This window comes from Lichenostomus cassidix, chromosome Z (genome assembly GCF_008360975.1).
Source record: "Lichenostomus cassidix isolate B80296 chromosome Z, HeHo_3.0, whole genome shotgun sequence".
Taxonomy (NCBI): domain Eukaryota; kingdom Metazoa; phylum Chordata; class Aves; order Passeriformes; family Meliphagidae; genus Lichenostomus; species Lichenostomus cassidix.
This window is the reverse complement of record NC_139511.1, coordinates 4,135,275-4,162,159: the sequence shown is the minus strand read 5'-3', so window position 1 is coordinate 4,162,159 and position 26,885 is coordinate 4,135,275. Positions and strand designations below refer to the sequence as shown.

The 26,885-nt window shown below is 38.0% G+C and overlaps 1 protein-coding gene across 1 annotated transcript in view; it reads left to right on the top strand.

Moving 5' to 3' along the window:
• Nucleotides 1–26,118, top strand: part of RAD23B (RAD23 nucleotide excision repair protein B) — a 35,871-nt gene extending 9,753 nt beyond the window's left edge. The window contains exons 2-10 of the mRNA XM_085043291.1: nt 2,990–3,071; nt 5,586–5,665; nt 7,892–8,139; nt 11,180–11,235; nt 14,996–15,123; nt 19,352–19,475; nt 20,577–20,704; nt 21,110–21,286; nt 23,117–26,118. Coding sequence (XP_084899417.1) covers nt 2,990–3,071; nt 5,586–5,665; nt 7,892–8,139; nt 11,180–11,235; nt 14,996–15,123; nt 19,352–19,475; nt 20,577–20,704; nt 21,110–21,286; nt 23,117–23,230 — 1,137 coding nt within the window. The 3' untranslated portion in view covers nt 23,231–26,118. The remainder of the gene's footprint in view (nt 1–2,989; nt 3,072–5,585; nt 5,666–7,891; nt 8,140–11,179; nt 11,236–14,995; nt 15,124–19,351; nt 19,476–20,576; nt 20,705–21,109; nt 21,287–23,116) is intronic.
• Nucleotides 26,119–26,885: the final 767 nt, after the last annotated feature.

Sequence of the window (26,885 nt, the reverse complement as noted above, 5' to 3'; positions counted from 1 at the left end):
TGATGTACATGACAAGAATACAGGCAGAGAATAAAGACGAGCATTGAAAACTGTAACGGCCTTTTCTCCTCAGGATTTCCAGTCTTTTCAAGAATTAAGAAGTTAATCATGGCCCCTGTATTGGCAAGCTTTAGCCAAAGATTGTTCTTTAGTACATGTACTTTGCTCTTATGTTCAGGACCACCATGGTTCTGTAACTCCATGGTGGTATTTGCATTGATAACTACTTCACTGAGGCAATAAATACCAAACTCCTTCCATGGAGTCCAATTACTGCATAGTAATTAGTATATGTCTTTAGTCTGTCCTGATCTTGGACCACCACCATAATAAAAATTATGTTGGTGTTAGGATCCAGAGAGGGTTTTTGGATTGTGGAAGGGGTTTGTGCAGCTGAAGCACAGTCTCCTGAGTGTCCAAGAAGGCTGAAACTGCCTGTGGCTGCCGAGTCAGTTTTCCCAGGTGTAATCCTGTGGACCATGGGGCTTCATGCTCTTTGTGGTCCTCAGCACATGAAAGATGTGGACCTGTTAGAGTTGGTCTACAGGAGGCCATGAAGATATTCAGAGGGTGTAGCACTTCTCCTGGGGAGACAAGCTGAGAGACCTGGGGTTGTTCAGGCTGGAGAAGAAAAGGCCCTGGGAAGACCTTGGAGAACCTTCTAGTGCTTATAAGAAAGATGGGGGCAGACTTTTTAGCAGACCTGTCACAGTAGGACAAGGGATAAAGGTTTTAAATGAAAAGAGGGTAGATTTAGAGTAGATGTAAGGAAGAGATTCTGTACAGTGAGGATGATTAAATGCTGGAACAGAGTCCCCGAGAAGGTTTTTTTTTCTCGTTTCCCTTGGCCCCATGGTGTGAATGGAAGTTTGCCTGTGTCTGGAGATGAATGCCACATGCCAAAGGGATGGAAGCACAGTCCTGTTAGTTGGAGACTTATAGAAGGGGGAACATTTTGGGAGGTTTTGGAAGAAGGCAGTGCCTCAGGTCACTTGTGGTACATCAATCACATCACAGTAATAATAAGGGGAAATGCTGCATGCAGGTGGTCAGCAAAGGCAAATGAATTGCTGGATCCTCCTACAGTAAATATCTTAACTCCTTTCCATGGATCCAATTATTGTGTAGTAAATCAACATGTGTGTTCAGTGTGTCCTGACCTAGACTTTTAGCTGTTCAAACATTTATGTTTGAGAGAACACATCTTGCTTTTGTTCCTTGTGGGAAAAAGACTGTTGTCTGGAATACAACAATAGAAAACAAAGAAGACAAAGTAGACATTTGAATACTGTAGCTTGATTGAACCAGCGGACTTGAAACAAGTTTTAATTTTCTCCCTCAAAATAAATTGTACCTGTTAGTCACATTGTAATATTTGTTACAAATTGCGACAAACATGGTATCTGCGTATAAAAGAAGTAGCATGGAGTCATTATCTTTGAGTGATTGGTACAAGTGCACAAATATAAGAATAGGTAATCAAGAGTGTTAAAAAGTAGACTTTTGGAAACATAACAGGCTTTTAATATGATTCAGGGGATTAATTTGCCCTAGTGCATGCAAAACTTTACCTGAGCATGAAGTTGTGGAAAGTATTAGACAGTATTGTTGTTAAAGTTCAGGGAAAAACTCCTTGGTGGTTTATCTGTAGTCGGTAGCAAGGTAAGTGACTTCCATCCTTAATAATAGGGGAGGAATTAACAAGTTAGATTTTTAATTTTCAAGAAAACACACTTTAAAAAGAAATACAAATCCAAGGATAGGACAGAATTCTGTAAAATAAGTGCATGAGAATGATGATGCTTTCAGCAAATTATTCTTAAAGCCAGAGATGGTTTGACCATCCTCAGTGCTTAAGGATGCTCTTAGTTTTACTGTGGAAAAGCAACTGCCTGGTTGGAGACAGATTCCAAAGCATTTGGTGGGTGCTGGGATGGCATGCATGATACAAATACCAAAAGCATACTTTCTTCCTCTGCTGGGAAAAAAGAGCTGGCTCCCTATTTTGGTTTAGTTCCACAGAGGGAAGCAATATGTTGCGTTCTGTATCCTTGCAGAGTTCTATGAAAAAGGCTTTTTGAATATTCAGGAATGGAAAAACCTTTAGAAGGTGGTGTTAGCTTGTAGTAATAAGCCCATAACAGATTGATTGTCTTGGTTTTTTGTCTATTGGGAGTGTCTGTAAGAAAGCAAGAAGAATGACTGTGTGTGCAGGTAGTTTGTCTTAAAACTTGACTTCAGATGTGTCAGGAATGTACAGGATTGCTTTTACAGGAGCTTGCTTTGCCTCTTCAGGGTAGCATTATGGAGTCTTTCTGGAGAATTCTGAGAGCATTCTGATACATGAAAACTAAAAGTGCCACATGAGCTCTTGCACATGGTGCTGGGGAAGTGTGGATGATGTATCAGTGGTCCATGCAAGCAAGTAGATGTGTAGGCTTAGAATTGCTGTGTGAAGCTCCAGAAATTGTGGTGGAGGGGGAAGAGTTGAAAACAACTTATGTAAGATGAGCATTGGAACAGTTTGCACAAGTCTTTGCATGTGGAGACTTCAAGGTTGAGTGTCATGGTGATCTTACAAAAAAAAAGAGGCATTCCCTGAAGAGTGGTTATGATGATGAAAACCTTGAGCTGGTATATAGCAGCACCCGCTGCATTCAGAGAAATAATAGGGCAAATGGGTCAGGAGAGGAGAACATTTCTGTTCTATTAATTTCTCAATTTACTTTTTCAGTGTGTTGTACACTCGTACTAATAACTTCTCATTGAGAAAATAATTACCTTATTTGATTCAGTACAGGAGATTATTTGGGAAGAGGACATGTTGCTGCTCTGCAAGGGGTTACAGTGACATATTCAGAAGACTGATATACTTCTGACAAAATTAAGACATGATTGAAACTACTCTTCAATATTTAAAACTTCAAGGATATCTATTTAGGTTTGTACTGTGAACTTTGTTTTCATTAAGCCTGTTTTTGTGCTTTAGGTGAAGGCACTCAAAGAGAAGATTGAATCAGAAAGGGGGAAAGATGCCTTTCCAGTAGCTGGCCAAAAACTAATTTATGCAGGTAATGGATGTTCTGAAGATACCTTGTCTGAACCTGCCTTATTTTATGCTGTTCTTTTACTTGGATGTGAATGTTAAGTCTTCTAAGAATTCTAAGAACTGAAGTACAGACAGGTTGAAAACCCCCACAAACACAAAAACAAGCTCAGTGTTAAAGGGAACACTTAATTTTGAATTAGAATTTTTTAGGTTTTAGTACATGTGTCTGTCATCTCTGCTCTTATAACATGATGTCTTGCGGGTATTCTGGGTGAAGAAGAAATATCTTTTGTTACAGGAAATCAGGATTTAAGCAGGTCAAAGCTCCTGTTCTTGCTTAATTATTTTCTTCCTCAGTTGATGCTGTGTATAGATGAAGCATTGCTGTATATACCTCGGAGAATTAAAAGCCAGAGTATTTATTTTGGATTAACAAAAGAAACCCACCACCAAATCCTTGCTATGCAAAAGTACTTTGAATACTTTTAAGCTCTGTCACTAGAAATGTGTATTATGTACTACCAAAAAGCAGGCTAATGTCAGTTAAAAACATGAAATTAACTTTATTTGAGCTTTATTTTACTTGCCTTGTTTATTCTGGCACTGACATAGAAATCCATTTTTTTGTTCTCACTTTGTGTCAGGACTTTGGTGCTATTCCAGTACTCCCTCTAGTGTTTTTTTCCTCTAAAACTGAGCTTGAAAGAAACTTTGGGGGACTTTACACTTCTGCTATGTACTGCTTTGTAACAAATATTGTCTTTTCACTTGTAATAGACTAAAGCCACTGGTAACAGTGGAGAAATGCTAATGGGAGAGAAGTTGCAAGTCTCTGTATTTGTAAAACTCCTCAGGACTATGCCTCATAGCAAGTTTTATGTCTCTTACACATCAGTGAAGGGAATGCATGTCAAGAACATGAAGGTGGAAGTATCATGTATAACCAAGAAATGTGACCAGGGCAGAAGGCTTTGTGCAATGGGTATAACTGCATGGCACTCTCAATATTGGGTTTCTGTGATTGCAAAAATCAAGGATTGCATAAGATTCTGTGAGATGACTGGAGTGTTTTCTGAAGCCAGAATGTATCTGCAGTATTGATTGTATAATCCTCACAAGCAGTAGCAAATAGAGTAAATAAGATTGAGGATATAATACCTCATATTCAAAAAGGATATAATCCAAAAGATTGATAATATTTTTTTTTTCTTTTTCTTGGACAAGAGGTAAGATGGTATATTGATTTTTTTTTTTTTAATTTTATTAACATGAGCTACAGCATTTCTGTAGTATGGTAAAACAAAGTGATACTCCCAGCTGACTCTGATTATTAGACAGTAAGATCCATTTTTCTGACACCTGTATTAGTGTAAGGTCTAGAAACTTTGAGAGTGGTGCGTTCTGAGAAGATAGGATGAAAGTTATATATTACATTACAGACACATTCATTAAAGCCTTCCCCATAGTGCCTATAAAAAATTGTAAGAAAACCCATGTAGGTTCTGAGTCAGATGCTACAGGTATTGCTGTTACTGCAGTACATGTAATACTTTCTTGAATGTGTGACCTGCAGGACTGGTGGAACCAGTCTTTTGTGTTCTGAGTGCCATGAAGTGTATGTGTTGATTTCCTTGCAATCATCAGGGTAAGGATGTGTCCTTCTAGTTGCTGTCCAGTGTCAGCATGGAGAGAGGTTGTGACATGGAAGCAGTCTTTGGTACATCTTCAGAAAATGAATCAATTTAAATTGTAAAATATTTCCTGAAAATTCTGTAGTAGAAATTGATGCTGTAACACTCAGTGAAATACAGACTTAATTTTCAGATTTGTGGTACTACTTCTAAGTCAACTTATTCTAAAAAATGCAAAAAAGTATGTGGCTTAGTGTGTTCCTAAGTTCTTGCAGATGTGATGCAAATCTATTTTGTCACAGTACCACCTCTGCTTATGAAACATCAAAAGTGGTAATATAACAAATGTTTCTGGGTTTGTCTGATAGCTTTCACATTCTTCTGCCAAGGTAGCATGTTATGGAATAGTTTTAGCTTTTTCTAATGTGTTAGCCTTATTTTAATAGGAAATTGTTAAAGTTGCAAGATCACAAACTTGTTAGTGCAGGTAATGCTCTTATCTGAAGACCAAATGGAAGATAAGTAGAGAGGAAATTCTCTTACTGTGACTGGAGTGTGTAAGCAGACATGAGTTATTTGGTTGTTTTTGTATGTTGAAGCCTTTCTTCTGTATTACATCTGTCTTTGTTAAGGGTCCAATGAATCTTTCCAGATTTAAAATGCTTTTATTTTAAATGGTTTGAAGCATCCTCAGCACTCAGGGCAGCAGCCCTCAAGCTATCCAGTACTCTCCACATCACAGGAGGAAAATTGTAGCTCTACTGCCAAAGCTTAATAGCCAAACTGCTTTTTGTTGGGATGTTCAATGTTTATAAATCAGCATAAGTGTGTTTTCATGAGGAAATCCCGAGATATGTGTTGATTTGCTAAACAACTTCTTGATTCCTACCTGTTTGTTTTCCCAGGTAAAATCCTTAATGATGAAACTGCTCTTAAAGAATACAAGATAGATGAGAAGAACTTTGTGGTGGTTATGGTGACAAAAGTAAGTAATCGTTATTTTTGAATGGGAAGCTTTATTAATTAAATTCTGTGTGTTCTTGTGATGAGTGATTGTATATGCCCATCCTTAAAATCAATGGAATTTCATCATATTCAAGTTTTGGTCTACAGTAGAATGCCTGTGTGAATAGATAAAAGATACTGCTTCACAGTCCTAGTTTGCCTAGGCTGATTTTTGCTGTTGTTTTGTGCTGAATGTTTATTTCAAAGAAAAAAAATTGCTAATGGCTGATTTTACTGTTTGTTCTTTCTTGTCTATCTGTTATCTTTGCCCTTTTACTATTAAAAGGAAGAAGACAACCTAGGTAGTTCGTTGTTAAATCCTCTGCATGGAACTCCTCCAGCCTTGCCATGTTGTTTTTCACAGTTCATGGCTTTTTCTTTTGTCAAGCTCAACAGCATAAACCAGTAGAGACAGGATACATCTGGCAGTAAACAAACCTGTGGGTTTTGAAAGACTGCTAGTGCAATTTACAGAGAATGACTGTGACATGTGTTTGAAGTATTTCTTCTCTGAACCACTTGTCAGGCTGCTTCCAGGAATCAAGCCACTGATTTTCCAGGCATTCCAGACCACTGCAGTCTGAATAAAACTGCCTTCATCTCTGGTTTGGAATACAAAATTAATTTGGAAGCTAGAGTTCCTCCTCCTGACAGAGAAATACTGTGCTGCCCTTTATTTCTATCTGGTATTACTAAACATAATTAAACATCTGGGCTTGTTAAAAGATAACTGTTGTTGCTGTCTTCCTGAATGAGCAGCTCTAGTCTGTGGTTTGCCACAGAGTCATTTTTCAGTGCAAGAAAACAGGTGCAGATGAGATGTCAGAGTCCAGTTTTCATTTTGTTGATAGCAGAAGACTCCTGAGAAGTTGTGCAAGTGCCACTCCTGGAAGTGTTCAAGAAATGTGTGGCTGTGGCACTTAGGGACACAGTTTAGTGGTGAGCTAAACCCAGTGCTGGGTTAGATTCAATAATTTTAAAGGTGTCCTCAACAATCCTATGATTCTAAACACAGATCTCCATGAAGAACTGCTAAATTCAGTATATTCTGACATTAAAGGACCTGTAGTTTGGACATTTCTTCAGTCTTAAAATCTTTTTGCTAGTCTTGAAGCTCAGTTCCCCTTTCCTGATTCTGCTGTGGATAAGACATGCCCAGTCATGTTAGGCACAGACTGCTAACTTTGTCTGATACTCAGACAAATTGTTGCATTAAGGGTTTAGGAATCCAGCAGAAAATAACCCCCCTTGCATTCCAAATGTGTCAGTGTTTTCCTTTGAGTGCTTATTAAAAAGGTATTTGCTATGCCTGTCATTTTGGAAGCTATTAATTCTCATCCTTACCTCTCATTGCAGATAAAAGGAGGAGGTAAATGTTTTCTACCTCAAGCAAACATTGTCTGAAAGTGGTGCACCTTGAATAAGTAGTTTTGTTAAAGTTCAGCTCTTTTTCTTGGAAAGGCAAAGATTTGGATCAGCTTTGTCATCTCTTGGGGCTCTTTCTGTATAATGGGATTAATACTGCATCCAAGAAAAAATCATGTTTCCATTAGAGATACAAAGATTATTTCATAATTGCATACAAGTCTTTTCCACTCTAAATTTTTTGCTGGTAAATTTGGTAGTTCTTTGTTCTGCTGTATCCTTGGTGCTCACTTCAGAACTGAAGTATTTAAGATGTTATTTTGCAGTACTTTGAATGCAAAGATTGCATAACTAAAACGTTGCAGGTGAAGTTTTAATTTTTTTCTCAACTTGTTTTCCAGCAAAGAGCATTCATAATGAAATGTGATTTCTGCCTTAATCACTTTTTTCCAGATCTGAGTGGTGAAGAAAGCTTATGCTTGTTCTGCAGATGTTTTTTGGCAGCTCTCTTGGTTTCTTTTGGAAAATGTGCTTTTGTAAAACACAGGATTGTTTTCATATTTAGAATATTGTGGTCTATAAATATTTAGATCTTTGCATTTCACTTTATCCTCAGAGTGTGAATGCTCAGGTGTACTTTCAGTGACGCTCTCAGTTGCTTGTTTAAACACAACAGAAAGCATTAAGAGATTTAATGTCCAGCAATGTTTTAATGTTGTGCTTGATGTCAAAGCAGCAACATCAAACACAAATGGTCTGAACAGACCTTAGTGTGGTGCCTGTAGAGAGCCATGGATTTATGATCTTTGTGCAGTGCCTGAACTCTGTTGTCCTCCTGTAGCCCAAAGCAGCAGCTGGAGCGACTCAGCCGTCAAATGCCACTTCCACTGTTGGCTCAACAACTGCAACTCCCACAGCAGTTGCTGCCCCAATCCCTGTTGCTGCCCCTGTGCCAGCTCCTGTCCCTCCACCACCAGCACCAGAGGCAGTGGCTTGTGAACCTGCACCTGTGAGTGCTCCGAAAGAGGAGAAGCCAGAAGAGAAACCACCTGAGGCACCAGCTGCTGTCAGTCCATCATCGATTGACAGGTATAAATAAGCCTCCAAAAATGGGTTCCCTGTCCATTTTGGTTGCTTATAGGCTTGATTTTAAGTTTCCATTGCAATGTTAGTCCAGTTGGTCTCTCCATTCTATTAAATTTCTCTTCTTAACTGTAATTTCAGTCTCTGACTCAAGTATAACATTACTGATTGTAAGAAGCACCCCCCTTTGCTTTTGCCTTCTCCTGTGGGAAGTGTGGTCTTGGGAATAAACCTGTCGAGGGGAGTGTTAAATGACACAGGATTGTGCTCCTGTTAGGCATTTCAGAGCTGCTATCATGCAAGTTTCTTTTCAGACTGGGGATATTCACCTCCAGTGGGGATCTGCTACTCACAAAGCTCTTGAAATCTTAAGGGAAATGTGTACTGTCTTGCTCATAAGCCTCTGATTGTGTTTTGGATCATATTGGTCAGATTTAAACCAGAAGTTCCTTATTGCTGTATGAGCCTAATAATTTCTGGAAAGAGCTTTTTCTTCTAAAATGTAGGATGTGGTACTGCTCTTAATCGTGTAATGCTTTAAAGCTACAAGTTCTTTTTTCCTGAATGTTCCTTGGCCCGTCTGCAGGTAACTGTGGGAGTTGGGAAAACTTTTCACCTCAATTCTCTACATTTGAGGTTTCATCCTTGTATGCTGTTGCCTTTTTTGCTTACTTTAAGTTGCTTAAGTACTGCATGGGATTAAAATGTTGATAACTGGAATGTAGTTGCCCTTGAAGTGCTGAATAGCATCAAGTCTTCATTTTTCATATGCTGCTTTTTAATTATTTGTGTGTAATTTCTGGGAATACTGGTGCACAAGACAGTCTTTTTAAAAGTGATTGCATTTAAACACCACTGAATATTGATTTGATGATAATGAAGCTAAACTTGCAACTGCCTAATATTTTGAAGAAGTAATCACAAGTTTCTTGCACCACATAAGCAAATTGATGATTTAATTTTGTGATTCTGAGAAACTAATTCATGTTAGAAACGGAACGCAAATGAAGTTCCATTTATCAGTTGGATTACGTTAGTTTTTAAAAAATGTTAACAGGTGGAGTTTTTTTTTTTCCTGCTCAGTTTGTCCAGTAGCTTCAAAGATTAATCTAACCTTTCATACTGAAACAATGTTTTTTCCATGTTCTTCATATATAGATTGCGGTTTTGTAAAACTGCAGTAAGGGAGCCTCAGTGTACGTACTTAACAGGGAGAAACAAAATAATTTAACATGTACATTAAAGTTATCACCTGCCTTGATTTCAGTGAGCACTGTTTGCTCTGATTTGCTTTAGAAGTTAAATTACTAAGGCAAGATTTATTGACCCAAGGCCAGGCCAGCTGGCATCCTGCTTTGCCTTTGATCTTTTTTTGATTGTAAATCTTACAGCTGACAGATACTAGTGAAGCATTCTTGTTGGAACAAATTATTTCTTGCATAGATCTTACACAGATCTCTGCAAGTGCCTTGTTAGACTTTTAGTGGCGACTTCTGAACAGATCAATTTGATGATCTTTCACTTGCTGATAGGCTTTGCCAGCTCTGCTAGCCTGATAAATGTGAGGCTCCTGCAGCTCCTTGTCCTCAAGTCTATCACATATCAAGACTGAACATGTATTCCCAAAATAAACACACAATGTGTATATACCTGTAAATGTGTGTCTGGTTGCTTAGGTGAGCTCGGGCAAGGAAAAAACCCAGAATTCATGCAAGATACATCAGCCACATCCTGTTCCCTTCTGGCTATTTAGAGCAAAGCCCTCTGCTGCAAAATGAATACGTACAAACATACAAATGAGGAAAATGAATTTCTGTTGTGATAGCTGGTCCTTGGAGTTTGCCAAGTTTTTGGTACAAGGACATGGAATTGCCTGAGCCCTGCAACCCTGCTCCAGGCCCTGACACTCAAATTCCCTTTGCCTGCACGTGCATTCAAACACATAGAGGTTTCACCCTGCAGTCCTTGGCCTTCAGACTTCCACAGTGTCTGGTCTCAGCAGATGCTGGCTCCACAGGTGTCTGGTTCACTCTAACTCATAGTTCCCTGTCCCTGTGAACACTTGGAATTCCATATACTCGTGCCTGTAGAATGGAGACACACACCCTGCATCATGAAAAAATTGTTAGAAGTATCATTTAATTGGATGGACTGGTGGTGAGGTGCAGAGCATGGCCAGGCAAGCGTTCCTTACATATGACTGGCTCTTTTCTCCTCATTTTGTTCTCTTGACCTATGCTTTTTCATCTGCATGGTGCCTTTATGCTTTCCTTTTCCTGCCTTTGGTCCTTCCTCTAGATTTCCCCCAACACTTTTCCTGGCACCCCCATGGTGAGTTGCACCACCCTGTTGGCAGTAATGCCCTTGAAGGAGTCCTGTTGACCCACTGTGGGTGTCACCCTGAGACCAAGGGGGTGATGCTTTAATTTGCAGCCCTGGGAATGGGGCATCCTTGGCTGTGGCTGATTAAAACTGGTATTCCTCTGCCCAGTGTTGTGCCTCTGTGTTCCTTGCTGTTCATGGAGGTGAGCCGTTAATCCTGTAATTTAACAACTCTGATAACTTGAGATGGAGTAATTGGGAATGCTAGCAGTTTATATTCCTGGGAAAGTACTTTTCTGAGATTTTAATAAATGCTTGCCACCGGCCTCCTTGGGTCCTCATTGAGGTCAAACTGGTGACTGTGGGGAAGCAGTTAGTGAGACTGCTGGGTGCTTTTGAAAATCCACCTTGTTCTCCCACCCTTTAAAAGCATTCAAGCAAGCAGATGGCTAATCCCTGAGCAGATGGGCAAGAGCCAAACTTCTGGGGGGTAGTGGGGGAAGGTTGGCCTTGTGTTAAAAATGCTTGCATTGTAAGTTTGTAAAATCTGTTCTCACTGTAGGACCAAAAGAGAGCTCTTTGGAAAGCTTTGTTGGTTTCTTAGAAACAAAAGGGGCTATTAGAGTTACAGCTGCTGCTGCTTTTTTGCTTTTTTTTTTTTTTTTTTAAACAGGAAGTTTTCCAAAATGTTGTAATTACCATTGCGCTTGTCTTCATCTTACAGTACAACAGGTGATACATCTCGATCAAATCTTTTTGAGGATGCTATAAGTGCACTTGGTAAGTGGAGTGTTTTTTTAATGTAGACATTATTTTGGTGCAGCAGAAACATGACAGATTAGCACATGTTGACATTTTCTTCTGTATCTGTCATTGCTAAAGTTAAAATCAAAGTGTGCTTCTCTAAGACCTGAAGTTGATATCTTGGAACCAGCTTCAAGAGCTACTTTACTGAAGAATATTTCCCTTTGCATATTTTTATTGTGTAAAAGGAAGATCCTTATCATCCCTGCTTTTTTTCCCCGTTTGCCTTAATTCCTCTTCTGACTATTCACTTTCAAGTAGCTTGAATAGAAGACTAGATGTAAATATGTGTGTGCTTTTCACTTTTGCTCCCCAGAGTGCAGGTCTGATAAAATGACTGCATTTATTATTCACTTGTTCCAGCTTTGAAAGTGTTTTGCTTTTTGACACGTTTAGATTAGATAAATTCACCAAATCTGCTTCTATCTAGGCTGAGAAATGAATGCCTCCATGTACTTACAGTCAACTTACTTCTATTTTGACAGTTTAAATAATGCATATTTCACAGTGGAATAGATAGAATAAAGACAATAGGAAGGTCTGCCCCTCATTTGTGCTGATTTGAGTAGCTAGGAAATTATTAGACAAACCCACAACTCCTTACTCCTACTGAAATTCTTGTGTTGATTCAGAGTGTAACCAATTCAGGCACAGAAATAAGGAGGAAGTAGGGTTTTTATTCTGTCTTTTGTCTGAAAATATGAAGCTGCAGTTTGGTACAAAGAGTTAAACCAGCAGTTTGACTTACATTTTTGTGTGGATATATTGGAGGCAGGTGTTGTGATTAAATAACCCCAGATGATTTAGAAGCAGCAGCAATGTTTTACATGAAGTAGTGATAGGTTTAGTCTGTCCACCTGCAGGTTAGGTCTTAGGTGTGACATAATGTTTTAGATTGTATGATCTGAAATACCTGATAGATACTGAAAGCAGGAGACAAAAATGTAGCAGAACTAAACTGGCTGAAGTGATTATTGCTACCAAAGGTGCTTCATTAACCATAATATCTTAGTGGCCAAGATGAGGTCATCACAAACACTCATGTTAACAGTGTTGATCAGCAAGTCAAATGAAGCTGGTGGTCTTGATTCAAATCTCTTCAGAACTGAAAAAAAAAATTAAAAATCCCATTTCAAGAGCATCACCTCACTATCCATTTTATTTGGGAGTGCTTTGGTTGGCATCTGATGGAGTAAACCCATGTGTCCCTGACATGTTTGGAAATAACAGGCATTGAGTGTGATTTTCTGGGTAGCCATGCTCAAAGTGGTGTCAGCCAGAAAGTTTTCAAGGACAATAGTCATGAACTCTGTAGTTTCTTTTTTTAAAAAAAACTGTCCCGAAAGGAATTTCCTTGCACAAATTGATGGAGTATGTTTTCACATCCTAAGTTGGATCCTACACATATTCCAACTGTGGCTTCTCAATTACATTGTCTGAAGTTGATTGACTTTGCTTTAAAAACAGGGATTTCTATTATTTGCTGTTGTTTTCAGTTAGATGCTGAAAAGTGATGTGGTTTTTTGTGCTACCTGAAGATCTTGCAGTCCTTGTGCAACCACATCTTTGGGAGCAGCCTAAGCTTTCTTCAGGGCATAGGACGAGAATTATTGTGGGTAGTGTGATGAACTGGATTTGATAGTTAATCCAGCTTTAAAATGTTATTTGAAAGACAAAAGCGAAGAGCAGAATCAATTCTGCATTGACCTCAAACATTTCCACTAGCACTGTGTAGAGCTAGGCCTGCCTCTGTATCATGACATTGCTGGTGTGCACCTTCTGAATCACTATTCTTGAGCTCATTTTGCACAACTTGTGAAGCAGTCTGTATGAAGTACCTGCACCTACATTTGCAGTAATTCTGTTTTCCTCCTGTGCAGAGCAAGGCAGCCTTTTTGCATGTTCTCCTGTATCAAATCTCTCATACTGCTCTAGTTTCTACCTAGCTTATGTTGAAAAAGCAATACGGAAGTGTTCAAGTAGTAACTAATTACATCAACCTGTGCTTAATTAATTTGTTAGGAATAGCAAGGGTAGAGTAGTGCTGTGTAAGGAAGAACATGAGCAGGAGCATAGCAAAATCATTGTGTTGGGACAGTTGTTGGCTTGGCTTTTTAACTTCTTTGAAAATATATATATATAAGTATGTATCTTTAGAGCAAAGTTTAGGTGATTTTTGTGTTTCATGTCTGAAAAAATGCAAGTAGATGTAAAATGAATGATCTTGCAGTTCTTTTTGAAGACTTGAATTTACCATTCTTTAAACTCATGTTGGCACTATTACTCTGAAGCCCAAATAATAAATACTCAAATTAGTCAAGGCTTTCAGATCCTTTGTTTATGGATAATACACAAGCAGCCTTGGGCTAGGGCTGTTTTATTGTTAGTTCTTGATTATACTGCCCTAAGTCATACACCCACTGATTATTTAGAAGCACACGTTTAGAAACAGGCAATGGGGTTGTATTAATGTTGGCTTGAGTTTAACACCTTCTCCCTAAGGGAATAAAACTTCATGTTTTCTTTTGGTTCTTTTAATTAAGACTCATTTGTCTTAACAGAGTGACTCTTGTATTTGTTTACTCTGGTTTTTTTATTATTATTAATCAGTTGGTTTTTTGTGAAGACTTAATTATTTAACTCTCTGGCCACTAACTTGCTAGTTGGAGAGTCAGTCAGTAGTAGGATTTCACTGATATTAAGAATACCTTTTTCAAGGGAAAGAGATGGTATTTTAATGCCTGGGTTTGTTTATATTTATTTTTCCCCCCAGGAGGATAAGCTTTAAGATGTTGCCCAATTGCAATTTATCTAGAATAGTTACTTTTTTTTTTAATTGTTAACACCTGCTTAGGAAAATTAAATGGGTTATGAAAAGAGATTATAATCTTCCTTACAATGAGATTAGTGTAGTCATCAGTTGCCCTTAAATTGCTCCATATATAGTGTGTGTACCTTTTGTCTTGATTGCTGCAGGTGTGGTACAGTTTTTATCCATTTTTGCTGTAAGAGGTGGGGATTTGATGAGTGATGGATGTCTAGTCAAATGTTAAATTGAGTGAGATAAGAATTAAATGAGACAATTTGGTCTCCTAAGTGCTCATTGAAGTCTTGAGGGACTTTCGTAGATACAACTTTTAAGCCTTCTGCCTGATTTGAGTTGGTCCATGTTTAGTTGATAAAATTACTTTGATCATCATCACCAGCACAGAGCAATATATAGTGGTAACTTGATCATCACTAATTGTCATCTATATAACAACCAAAAGTCTTTATTTGGAAAAACCTCAATGGCTAACAATTTGACAGGCAGATTTCCACCTTGAAAGTTTTGATTTCCAAATGTAAGCTGCAGGAGACTTCCCTTGATTACATCAGGAATTGAATATTAGCTGTGAGGATGCCCTTGACCTTAAATGAAAACCTGAAGAGAGAACATTATTTCAATTACAAGTACAGAGGTATCACAAGTACTTCTTTTGTCAATAGAAGTTACATTTTGTTCATTACCTTCTAGCATTTTACAATCAAATTCATAATGAAACTACTGAATTAATATATTTGGAGTCAAAGCCACAGAACCACAGCATGTTTAATATGAAGTACTCTTTTCAGCAAATGGCTGAAATTTGGGTAGAAATTACATTTAGCCATTGAAACTTCTTTTCTGTGTGTGATTGTTTTCATCTTAAAATTGATTGTTTTCATCTTAAAATGGTGGTCCTGTGACTTTTAGTGACAGGTCAGTCCTATGAGAACATGGTGACTGAGATCATGTCCATGGGCTACGAGCGAGAGCAGGTGATTGCAGCACTGAGGGCCAGCTTCAACAATCCTGACAGAGCGGTGGAATACCTTCTGATGGTGAGCACTTACCTTGCCTACACCTCTTCTTCCTGGTTTTGTTTTCCACATAATACCTTTCACTTTGATTTTGGTGTTAATTTGAGCGTTACTCAATCACTGAGAGTGATGTTTGCCCTCTAGGCAGGGCATCTGGAAGGATGAGATTGAAACTTTGACAGATGTGATATGTTATAGAAAACACTGAAGTAATCCCCTAAATACTTCTACCACTTCTTTTCTTGATTTATATGGGTATGTATGTAAAGTATGTCCAGTTACAGTGTCTGGCTCAGTGGTTTTGTGTCACCTCTTAATGACAGCATTAGTTAATTAGTTGTACTTTTGCATTAATATCTAAAAACATCACAGTTCTTTAAGTTCCAGTTCACTGTTTTTGCTAATAATGCACAGTGGTCTTAATACATATTTCAGACAGAAAGTTTTGAGAGGTTTTCTTTGAACTGTGCTTAATTTAACTGCTATTTTAATTTCAGCAGTGTTTTAGAGAAGAATCAATTTTCATTTGATAAAGCTTGAAGGGTTAAACAAACTTCATTGGCATGAGAGGAAATAGAAGAGTAATTTCACTTTAATGAAAACCCTGTGAGTTGTTTTAGGGGCTTTTTGGATTATTTCTCATTGTGTACCTTAATCTGACAGGTGAATTGTTACCACCATGGAATCTGTCTACAATATTATTGCTTAATCAGTGTTTCCAGTGCATTTAATTTTCACTCTGGCATACCATTTTTCGCCTGATGAAGTTTTTCCTTTTAGCAGATCTGAACTTTATTAAAATCTGGCAACCAGATACCTTGATCTAATCCTTACAAAATACATGTGTATTGAATTTTTGATTGATTGATAAGAAATCTGGCATCTTTACCCTCCAGTTATAAAACTTTAATTTTGTTAATGAAGTTTTTCTTCAGTAGTTACAAGTCCCTGGCACGCTTACTACTTAGATTGGTGTTCCCAGGACTTTGTAATTTTCAGATTTTAAACTGACAACAAATGTTTTGAGTAGAAGAATGCAGAAAGTTCAATTCCCAACTAGCATTAGGCCAAGCAAGGGTGAATGCAATAGCTCCCAACTCTCTGTCATAGGTCTGCAAGCTCAAACATTTGTTTTTCATGCTGTAAAAATGTTGGTTTTACTGTTCACCTAGTCTGTAAATACACCATGAATTCAGTACTTCCCCTAAATGTTGGGCTTGCTGGGCATGTGGCAGTCCTACAGAGTGTGCAGAATGCCCAGAATTTTCTGTTCAGGAAGTCCAGAATAGAGATAGAAATCCTTGTGATGGAGTTGCATGTCACATCTGCCAAATACATTGTCTGGCTGGCATGAGCAGTTCATTTCTAAACCTTCAGTAGGCTCTGTATATAAAATGGGTCCTTCTGTTATATATTCTTTATGTTTTGTATTATCCTTCACTAGAAATATCTTTTTTTTATTTCTTCTTCCTGCTGGAAAAGGGAGTAGGGAGGAATGGTCTTGGTCTTGGAAAGCACATTAGATGGTAGACTTTTTGCTGTCCTTCCAGAAGAATCTTTTTGCTGGAAATGGTGTCTAACAGTTCTGGATCTGCTGAGGTCTGAAGATGTTTCTTGCTGTCCTGCTACATCAAAAAAAGTTCATTTTAGTTGCTGTTGATCTGAGCTGTTGATGGCACTGTTCTTTGACCCTCTACGTTATTTGCCTCCAAACTATCATCAGCATTATCTTCTATATAATCTTAGGATTATATTGAGATATGTAAGTGTACAACACTGTCCAGGTTTAAAGAACCAGTACACCAAAGGTACTTGTAAGGTGTTGTAAAGGACTTAAATCGTAATTAAAGCACAGCTGTTCCACAGATGAGCCCTGAAAAGTCAACCTGTTGTCCATGTTTCAGATGGGAAGCTCTTCAATTTTCTTGGCTTCATCATGGGGGATATAAATGTAATCCTGGGGTCATGGAAGGAGGTCTCAGTTGCAAAAGGTGCTTTTTTTATGCCCCATGCTCATCTTTGGAGGCATGTACATTCAGATTTCTCTTTGAGCCAAGGATTTCCTAACCCCTGACTAGGAAGGAGTTCTGTCATCTCTTCAAAAACTAGCCTCTTAGTTTGGGTATTTTTAGGAACCATTTCATTAGTGTGAGTAAAATCAAATACTGAAGATGATTTCTAGAGAGGTGGTCAATGCCCTGTGCCTGTCAGTGTTTCAGGGGCATTTGGACAATGCCCTTTACAGGCTGTAACTTGTGGTCAGCCATGAATTGGTCAGTCAGTGGGACTAGATGGTCATGTAAGTACCTCCCAACTTGGAACTATTTTGTTCTCAGCTCTGTGCAGAAGCTGGACCTGATGTGATTATTGCCCTGTGGAGAGCAATGTCAGCTAAAAACTGCTGCACTGCTCAGTTAAACAGTTGTTTCATCCACCATAAAGCAACAGTGGCCTTTTTGCTGTCCAAGCACTGTTTGCATTCACAGTGACTTGTGTGTGATTTAACACCATTCTTTGTTCTGTTGTGAACAAGGTCCATACTCCTCACTGGTGTTGTCTGATTACAACTGCACACAGTCTTTATTATTTGGAGAGTGATTCTCCAGGCTTGTGTTCAAGAGTTAAGATGATGTTCAAGACGACAAATAATTTCTAAGTAAATTTGTTTGAACTAGTTTACACAGTCCTTCCGTTCAAGAGCAAACTTGAAAGTTTAAACAAGCTCATGTTGTTTGATCTGGACACAAGAGTGCAGTGATGACATATGCCTGTGAATAGGTGAAATCAACTAGTAATTTCATAAGATTAACCCAAGTTGTTACATTATACTTGGATTGGCAGAAATGACTGATTTGATGGGAAAAGGTATTTAATCAGTGCTCTGTAAGCCACTGATAAGGGAGTGTTACCTCAGAATTACACCATGAATGGAATTCTCCTCCCCCTCAGTGGAGGGAGGGATGTGTAGCAAGCTTACTGAGCCATGTGATGGTAATGAAGTGTGTGACAGGGAAATCTTGCATTTATTCCCCTCAGTGGCTCAAACATGCACTTGATGATTAGGTGATTTATTCCTGATGTGCGTCTTAATAAACAGGTAAGGCAAATCTCTGCCTGGAGCACTGTCCAGGTCTCCCTTTAGATATGCCCTCTATATTAGCTGTATATTTATCCTTTTTATTCAGGTGTAATGGTGAGCATATCATGTGAAGAACATGTTACAGCAGGACTTCTAATTTACATTACCTACCTGTGGTTTTTATGGCAGGCTTGACAAATCTCTTCATTGTCTGGTAACCTTGTAGTTCTCTAATGTTTCCACCCACCCAGTTCCTTATGTTTTGTGGCTCCCAAACTGAAGGATGACCCTCATTTGGGTAACTTCTTTGGGCTGTTCCAACAGGGCTTGTAATATTCTTGGTGTCCCTTCTATGAGTTAATTTCCAGGCTTTGGGGAGGAAGTTTGAAAGGACAGACTTGGTGCAGGAGTTCTGTGACAGTGAGGAAGGCAGAGTTAGGGTAGGAAGGTTGAAGCATTTCCATGCAGAAGAGTAGTAGAGTAAGGTGTCATGGCTGTATAAACTACATTCTAGTTTATTATGGTTGTATTTTAGCTTTGTGCATTCAGCCCTCTGAGCAATCAGTTCCTATATAAAATTGTTTGCACATAGGAAATAAACAAAAGGCAAGTTAACGTTTTTTAAACTGCTAAAACTGGGTGACATACAGACCTTTTCACATCTAAAATACAGTAAATGACAGCTTTTCATTGAGGAAAGAAGTTCCAAGAGCTGTGTTCTTGTATCTCTTCTCAGTTTCTTGCCAGTTGTATGGCATTGTTAATCTTAATATTGTGTACTGCAATTTGTTGCCAAAATGTCGCTTCTTTTGTGTAAGAGTTGTTAACATATTGTAACAGTATATTTAGTTTAACTTTTTCGCTCATATCAAATATCTTCAAACAGGACTCAAAGCAAGTGTTTTTTTATTAGGCAAAGTGTATTTTAAAGTGATGCAGTGCATGCTTTACTGCCTTTCTGTACGAACCACACATTTTTCCTGCCAAAAAATAAAACTAATCTTTTCACAGTGTTCTCTGTCAGTTATAAATACGTAACTCACAGGATCTTGCCTTGTGTTTGCAGCAAAAACATTAATTTTTTTCCTTTGTTCTGAAAACCAAGTACTGCATGCAGTTGAAAGGTATCTGTTAGCATTCTGTGGGTAATGATGTGAACTGTGGCTTTAGGGTATACCTGGAGATAATCAGGCTGTGGCTGAACCCCCTCAACCACCAAGCACTGGTGCATCTCAGTCTTCAGCTGTGGCAGCAGCAGTAGCAACTATACCTACGACTACTAGTTCACTAGGAGGTAAGAAAGGCTGTATTTGAGAAGATGTGATAAACACCTGCACTTAATCAATCTCTTTTTCCGGTCAGTTTTAAGTTCCAGGTGCATGTGAGCTGTTCAAAGGGAATTGGATAAGAGCTGTTAACATGGAAATTCCAGGTGTGCTACTTCCTTGGGACAAGTGGCTTGTTGTATGTTGATTCTTGTGCTATGAAGCATGCATTTTCAAAAAATGCAGTGAACTTGCATAGTTTCTTTAATTCAGTACTCTGCACTTAAATGCAAGACCACAAATATGGGTGGGGTTGTGTTTTTTCTCACTTAAACTCTGGCTTTCTACTTTATGGCTGGCTGGGCACTGTCCACTATGACTGTATTAATGTATTTGCCACACAGGAGTTGGAATATCAAGGGAGAAAACTGCAATTAGGCCATGAAGTGTAGCACTGGGGAGACCTATAAGTGACCCAGGACTCCTCACTCAGCAGTGCAGCACATTGACAGTGACTGGTGCCTGCTGAAGAGAAGGATATTTACCATGTGTTTATCTCCCTCTTAAAGGGAGATAAATAAATAACATGAAAGGAGCCTAATGAAGGGCCTGTTTTAGGCTGTGGCAGAAATGGTGCTCAAGATACAAGTCCTGATAAGAGGTCAGAGTGTGAAACATGCAGGGAGTACTGACATGATCCATAAAGAGAGAATGGGGGGAGGGATATTTCACAGCAGCTTAGACACTGCTCTGTGAAATGCAGTAACTAGCAGTGTGGGATGGATGAATGGGAAGGAGGACTGACCTATGGCAGGAGGTGGAGAGCTCTGTTGTAGAGACAAGACAGTGGGCTGAGTAGATGTCTCTGAATGAGGTTAACCAGAGATGAGACATACAGAGGAGAGTTTTGGAGGTAAGGACAAGGCTGTTGGATCTTAAGACTGGGTGAAAAGGAAATTCATTGTTTAACCTTAGTGTAAACAAGTTTTGCTTAAAACTAGAGTTCAGTGTATTATCCACTTTCATGTCCTCTTTCTATCTATAATTACAGTGTAGGTATATATTTTATTAAGATTCAGAGTAACTTTTAAAAAAACATGTTATTTCACTGATTTTTTTTTTTTTTCCAGGACATCCACTTGAGTTTTTACGAAATCAGCCTCAGTTCCAGCAGATGAGACAAATTATCCAGCAAAATCCTTCTCTGTTGCCAGCATTGCTACAGCAGATTGGACGGGAAAACCCACAGCTACTGCAGGTGGATCTTGAAACAAGAAAATAATGCTTGCTAATTCTGGTTTAGCTTCACAAGAGAGTCATATGTTGATGTTGTCTGGGATAATATGTTACTCAGTTACAACATTCTATTGCTGGCTTTTCAGCAGTGGTTGCTGTACAGAATGTATTTTCTGTGACATTAGATACAAGTCTGAGATTTTGTAAGAGGTGGAGAGGGGATGAGGAAGAGGAAAGCATCACTGCAGTTCCGTTGAAACATAAAATTTGCATTTCATGTGGTTAGATTTAATACTTTTTCTCTGTGCATTTGTTACACATTCCTTTGACCACTTAATTTTATGAAATGTTTCTACTTGTCTGTTGGCAGGCTTAAGCATGAGTTATTTGAATATGTGTGTTTCTTTTACTGTTCTGTGCATCACAGCAAATAAGCCAGCACCAGGAACATTTTATTCATATGTTGAATGAGCCAGTTCTAGAGTCTCGCCAGGGTTTGAGTGGCAGTGATGATGGTGCCAGCACTGGAGGAATAGGAGATGCTGGGAATGCTCATATGAACTACATTCAAGTAACACCTCAGGAAAAGGAAGCTATAGAAAGGGTGAGCCTTTCCTCTTTAAAATTGCCTTTTTTCTTTGAAATTATTCTCCTTGTTGCTGTAGGGTATTGACTCCAGTGCATGCTTAAGACATATCTAACTTAATATTTGTTTAGCTCAGTAGTTCTGCATCATATTTGGTATTTTCATACTTGGCATTTCATAGTTGTTGTAGCCTTGTTTCAAATCATATCTCTTCTTGCTTTATAGCAATTAAATCTAAAATAGCTTAAATCTGTCTTACTGAGAAGAGGTAGAGCATTTTAACTGATCAGAGACCATCCTGTGATAATTGATGATGGAATGGATTTCCCTCAGGAATTATTCTGGAAGTAATTCCTGTTGCAAAAGCCTCAGCCAGTATTGTTCTAGATCATGCCATGATATGTTTCCAGGTACAAAGGTCTGGCTGCATGAGTACTGTTTGCAAAATACTTGGAAAGTAACAACACTCATAACTGAGTAGATGAATTGAAGTAAAAACTTCACCCAGTTATTTGTCTGTCCATGAGAATTACTTAATTATAGTTTTCTAGAAGAATGAAAATATACTCTGGGGGTGGTATACTGCATTCTTAAATAATGTGTAACTGATTAAGTATGGATTTGCATGGATGGCAATGCCTCTGAGATTTCTTTTGGGGACAAATTGCTAAACTTTAGTCATACAGTGGTAGTGGTTTTGTACCCCAAAGACAATATCTTTTCAGGTGGCAAAACAAAAGTTTATGTAAGGATCATCAGAACATACCTATTTGAATATAGGTATCAGTTCTCTAGATCTTGAGGAAATTGGCAATTAATAAAATTAGTCTAATAAAATTATTTGTCCATGTACTTCTTCACAGGTTATCTAATCTGCTGCATTTCCTTTTAAAACCATTTTATGCAATAGAGCATTATTACCACTGCAGTTGTTCTAAAACCAGAGATCATACATGTCTTTCTCTTTCCAGGAAAGACACACCTCAGAATTTAAGTGTCTTTAGTATTGCAGCTGATGCCTTCATGCTGTTTGTGAGCCTGAAATAAAATCTAAGAATGGTTGGTGAGGGATAATAGGACCCAGTTTCTCACAGTTACTTGATCTGCCTCATATATGAAATGCCTTGCAGGCACTGTGAGGATTTTAAGAAAAACTCCAAGTGGTAGAGTGTACTTGCCTTTGGCTGAAACAAGGATTCATTTGCTGAGTGCCCCTAAGTGCTGGCTAAACCCTTGGCACAGTAATAAGTTCTTCTCTGGCATTCTCTTGCCCTGTTTTCGCTGTGTTCCAGACATTAATTAATTCCTTGACTTCTGAAAACCATATTGCTCTCAGCTTACTTGTCTTGGCTGCAGTGAGTAGTTAATTTTTTCAAGATAAACAATTGGAAATATGGCTTGGTGCGATGTGCTGGACAACTTACTAAAGATCACAGGCTGGGAGCTTTTGTTCCAGGCAATTTTTGTTAAAAGTGCTTTGGAGCTTTGCATAATGGTTTAAAATGAGCATTGTTTGAAGCTGGGTGTTTTTTTCTGCAGCTGTACAATGTGCAGTTACTTTTTGACAGTTCTGTGACCCAGGTCTGTTTTAGACTTACTGTGTCACTAAGGAGACAAGTTTTTATGATGCTTCATTAGATTTAATCAAATCACTTTTTCAAGTGAGGATCCTCTCTACTAAAAGCAGAGACAGCACCTTATTTTTTATTCACTAAAGTCTGCATTGAGCTAGGCAGCAATGCTATTTTCAAGAAGGCAGTAATTGCTTAAGTGACATCTCAAGACAGTAGACATACAAAGAAGCCTAACATACAAAATGTACTTCCTAAATATGTTTCTTTTCTTCAGTTAAAGGCATTAGGATTTCCTGAAGGACTTGTGATACAGGCGTATTTTGCTTGTGAGAAGAATGAAAACCTGGCTGCCAACTTTCTTCTACAGCAGAACTTCGATGAAGACTGAGAGAATTTTTTTTTTTATTTCACACCTCACACCAGTGCATTACACTAACTCTGTTCACTGGATTGTCTAGGATATTTGGGCTTATATTCATAATGCTTGGTGTATGGCATCTAGGGGGTGGGTGGAAGGGAGAACATAGGAAAAAACAAAGCAAGGAAAGCAACAAGTTTATGTCTGTTTTAAATTAGCAGATGCAGAAAATCGCACAGTGTAAAAAAAAAAAAAAATACAACCAAAAAATCAGCTTCTGCAGATAATTAGCTCCTTCTATAAACTATAGGTTAACTTTTTCTAGGTTTTCTCTCTTACTGTACTAGTTCCAGAAATGTAGTGTAATGCACTGCTTCATGTTCCTTTCCACTTAGTATCGACATTGGAAGTAGCCTGTGCTACGTAGATTTTAAAGTCTGTATTTCATGGCAACACTGGATAGCAGCTTTGTGAAATCTAAAAGATCTGAGCAAATGTAATCCTGAATGCCAAAATAGGGGTATTCGGGTTTTTTTCTTCAGCTCTGTTAAAGTAGTGCAAGAAACACAGTATTTTTGTCTAATGCTGAATTAGAACAGTGTTGGCTTTTTTGTTTTTAATGAAAACCCATTACAGTTAAAAGTGTCCTGATTATTGAGAAACACCACCCCCTCCTTTGTCCCCCTCAAATGATCTGAGAAGCTATATATACATACAGAAAAAAAATTATTATCCTGTTTACATATTTTCTCTTTGGGAAAAAAAAAAAGATAGATATCTAATTACTGTTCTCTTAATGTTATCTTGCAGTAAAAGTTTTAAAAGCAATAGATTGCATGTTTGGTTTTGTTATATGCACTCTAGTGAATTGAATATTCTTTTTCTGCCAGCAAACAAAATGCAAGCTTCATTTTTGTCTGCTGCAATGAGATTTTATCAAATCAAATTTCACCTTCCCAACTTCGTTGAACCAGCTTTTATAGTACAGCTATAAGTGTTCTGTTGCTCTTGAGTAGGTTGTAGTGTTCAAGCTATTTCTATTAAGTAAGGACTTTTGGGGATTTATTCACTTTATAAGGAAGACAAGTTCAAAACTTGAGATATCAAGCGAACTATGAATTTATTCCAACGTAAAAAAAATTGACACTCGAAACTTTCTGTTGAAAATAAACTCTGGTTAGAGAGTTTTGAATCTTACTTTTTCATACCTACTTATCATTTATTTTGTTTAGTCATCATAAAATGTTAACAATCTTTTTTTTTGTATACTTTTATTTTTAAAGATAATTTTGCCCGTCATTGCAATACTAGGAATAAAAACAAATGTAAATTTAATCTAAAGCTGTTCTGTGTAACGTTACCTGAACACAACATGGGGATAGTTTGATTTTTCTACTGTTGTAGTCCAATTACCTGGATTACAAATTTACCTCTACAGTAACCAGGAAAAATCTTATTAGTGGTACAGCACTGACCTCCTGTACAACTAATGATATTAATGATTTTAATGATTTAGTGGTACAACTAAAAAATTATTTTCTGCTGAGTTTGTTTATCAGTGGATTAACTACTTAACTACTACTTAAGCTCAAAGTACAAGTCAAGTGTCTTGAAAAAAGAGCTAAAAAGACTGAAACATTTGTATTTCGTTTCTTCATTGATTGGCCATAGTCTGTAAAAATATTATCTGCACAAAACAATGAAATGTATTAAAGCCTTTTACTTTTTTTTTTCTATTCTTATACATCTGTGATATTTTTCCAGATAGTGTGTATTTTAATTATTCAGATTTTATTCTTTTAAAATTTCTTAGGTGTATGTCGTCTAAGTGATCAGTAGCACAACCCAAATTTATCAGCAGGAGATGTGATACTGCTAAATATGAAATAAGTCTTTCATAATGTTTTCATTTTAGAGGAGTTAACATTAATACCTGAGTCAGCTAGTGGACTTCATCTAAATAGGATTCTCAGTTTATCTCTGAACTGGGAGAGAAGGATTTTGATTTAACACTGCAGGCCAAAAGGCCTGTTTGCTATCTGTAAAAGGACCAGCTGTCAGGTACTTGAAAAACACCAAATTGATACAAGGACTTCTTGAATGTACTTTTACTACATAGCTAATACCTAACTAAGACAAAAGCTTTTAGTTTGTGGGAGTCTTCTGTACTGATCAAACTGCTATGAGAAATAACCATTCCTTCTCTAGGAGGGTGGAGAGCAAAGCAAGAATGTCTGGGTGTTTCAGTCCACTCCCTCCAATTTTGATTTTGAAATGTTTACTTATTATAAATGTATTTGAATTAAAGTCTGTTGAGCTTGTTCTTTGTAAAAAAAAAAAAAGAAAAAGAAAAAAAGCTAGTAGCTTTGTTCATTTGTAACTTTGTATGCTGAGTGACTGAGGGATTTATGGCTGCTGTGTTTGAAGCCTTACTAGTCATGCTGTTCCCGTTTTTCCAGCAGTGAAACAGTGTTTTTGTGACTTCTGATGAACAACAGGTGTCTGACCTTACACGCTAGCAGAAACTGTTACCTGTCCAATAGCAGGATACTTGCCAGGGAGAATCGTGTCTCTCTTTGTAGTAGCTGCCAAAAGGGAAGAATACATGGAATTCATGTGGTGTTGAGGAGGTGTGACCTGAGCAAGCTGCCTAGGTATGTTGTGCCTCGTTTTCTACCAAGTACTACCGGGAGTTGTCTGCACAGAGTGCTCCTCAGCTTCTCTGCTGCAGATCTCTTAGGGATTTGGGGATCAGTTTCCTCAGGGCTTTCTGAACAGTAGCTAAGAAAATAAAGTATTTCTTCCTAAGTTTTGGTACTGTAGTCCTTACGTTTGTTGTAAAACTTCTGAATATCTGCTTAGACAAAAGCTATTTATGATGCACTTTTAATTGGGATTAAAAAGTTACTCTGAAGTCATATTAATTCTGTAGTTGTCTGTTCTTAAAGTCCTCTGTACAGATGCATTTTAATGCTGTGGTTCATTTACCTCACCCAGAGTTGCCTGATGAATCCAGCTAAAACCCAAGCAATTTGACTGATTAAATGTTCTTACCCCACACTAACAGAACTTTTCAGGAATGTGAGATACTCGCTCCTGAAGTCAAACTGTGACTCTGATTTTGGAGTGCTGGGTTGTGCTTCACTTCAAGAATGTGCATGAATGAATGAAACACAGACACAAAGCCAAGACCTCAAATAATGCATGCAGATCTGTCATCTGTGGTTTCATTGGATATTTCATTTAGTTTTTATAGAGTTTTGGAGGCAGCCACATGATTTTTTTTCTTACTTCTCTTAAGTCCAGCTCTGTGCACAAAAATAATGTAGAATTTCTGCACTTGAAAATACTCTGCAGCTCAATGGAAACAATAATGTGGGAGTGGGGACAACATTTTTAGTTCTTCCTTGCCTGGTTTGGGATGCTAGCAGAGTGTTCAACACACCATCCTTTGAAAACATTATTTTGACACAGCTATAACTGCAACTATGGTTATGGAGCTACAAGTTACAAAATTTTGTGACTTCACCAGACCATCCAGAAAAGTGGGCTTATTCCACCTGTGATTAAATGATATATGAGAAAAGTTTATTTATTCAATCACCACAAAATACATGACTGTAGCTGATGTTGCTGACTTCTAATTGTCAAGTGCCAGTTCTGTATCATATATTTCTTTATAGAA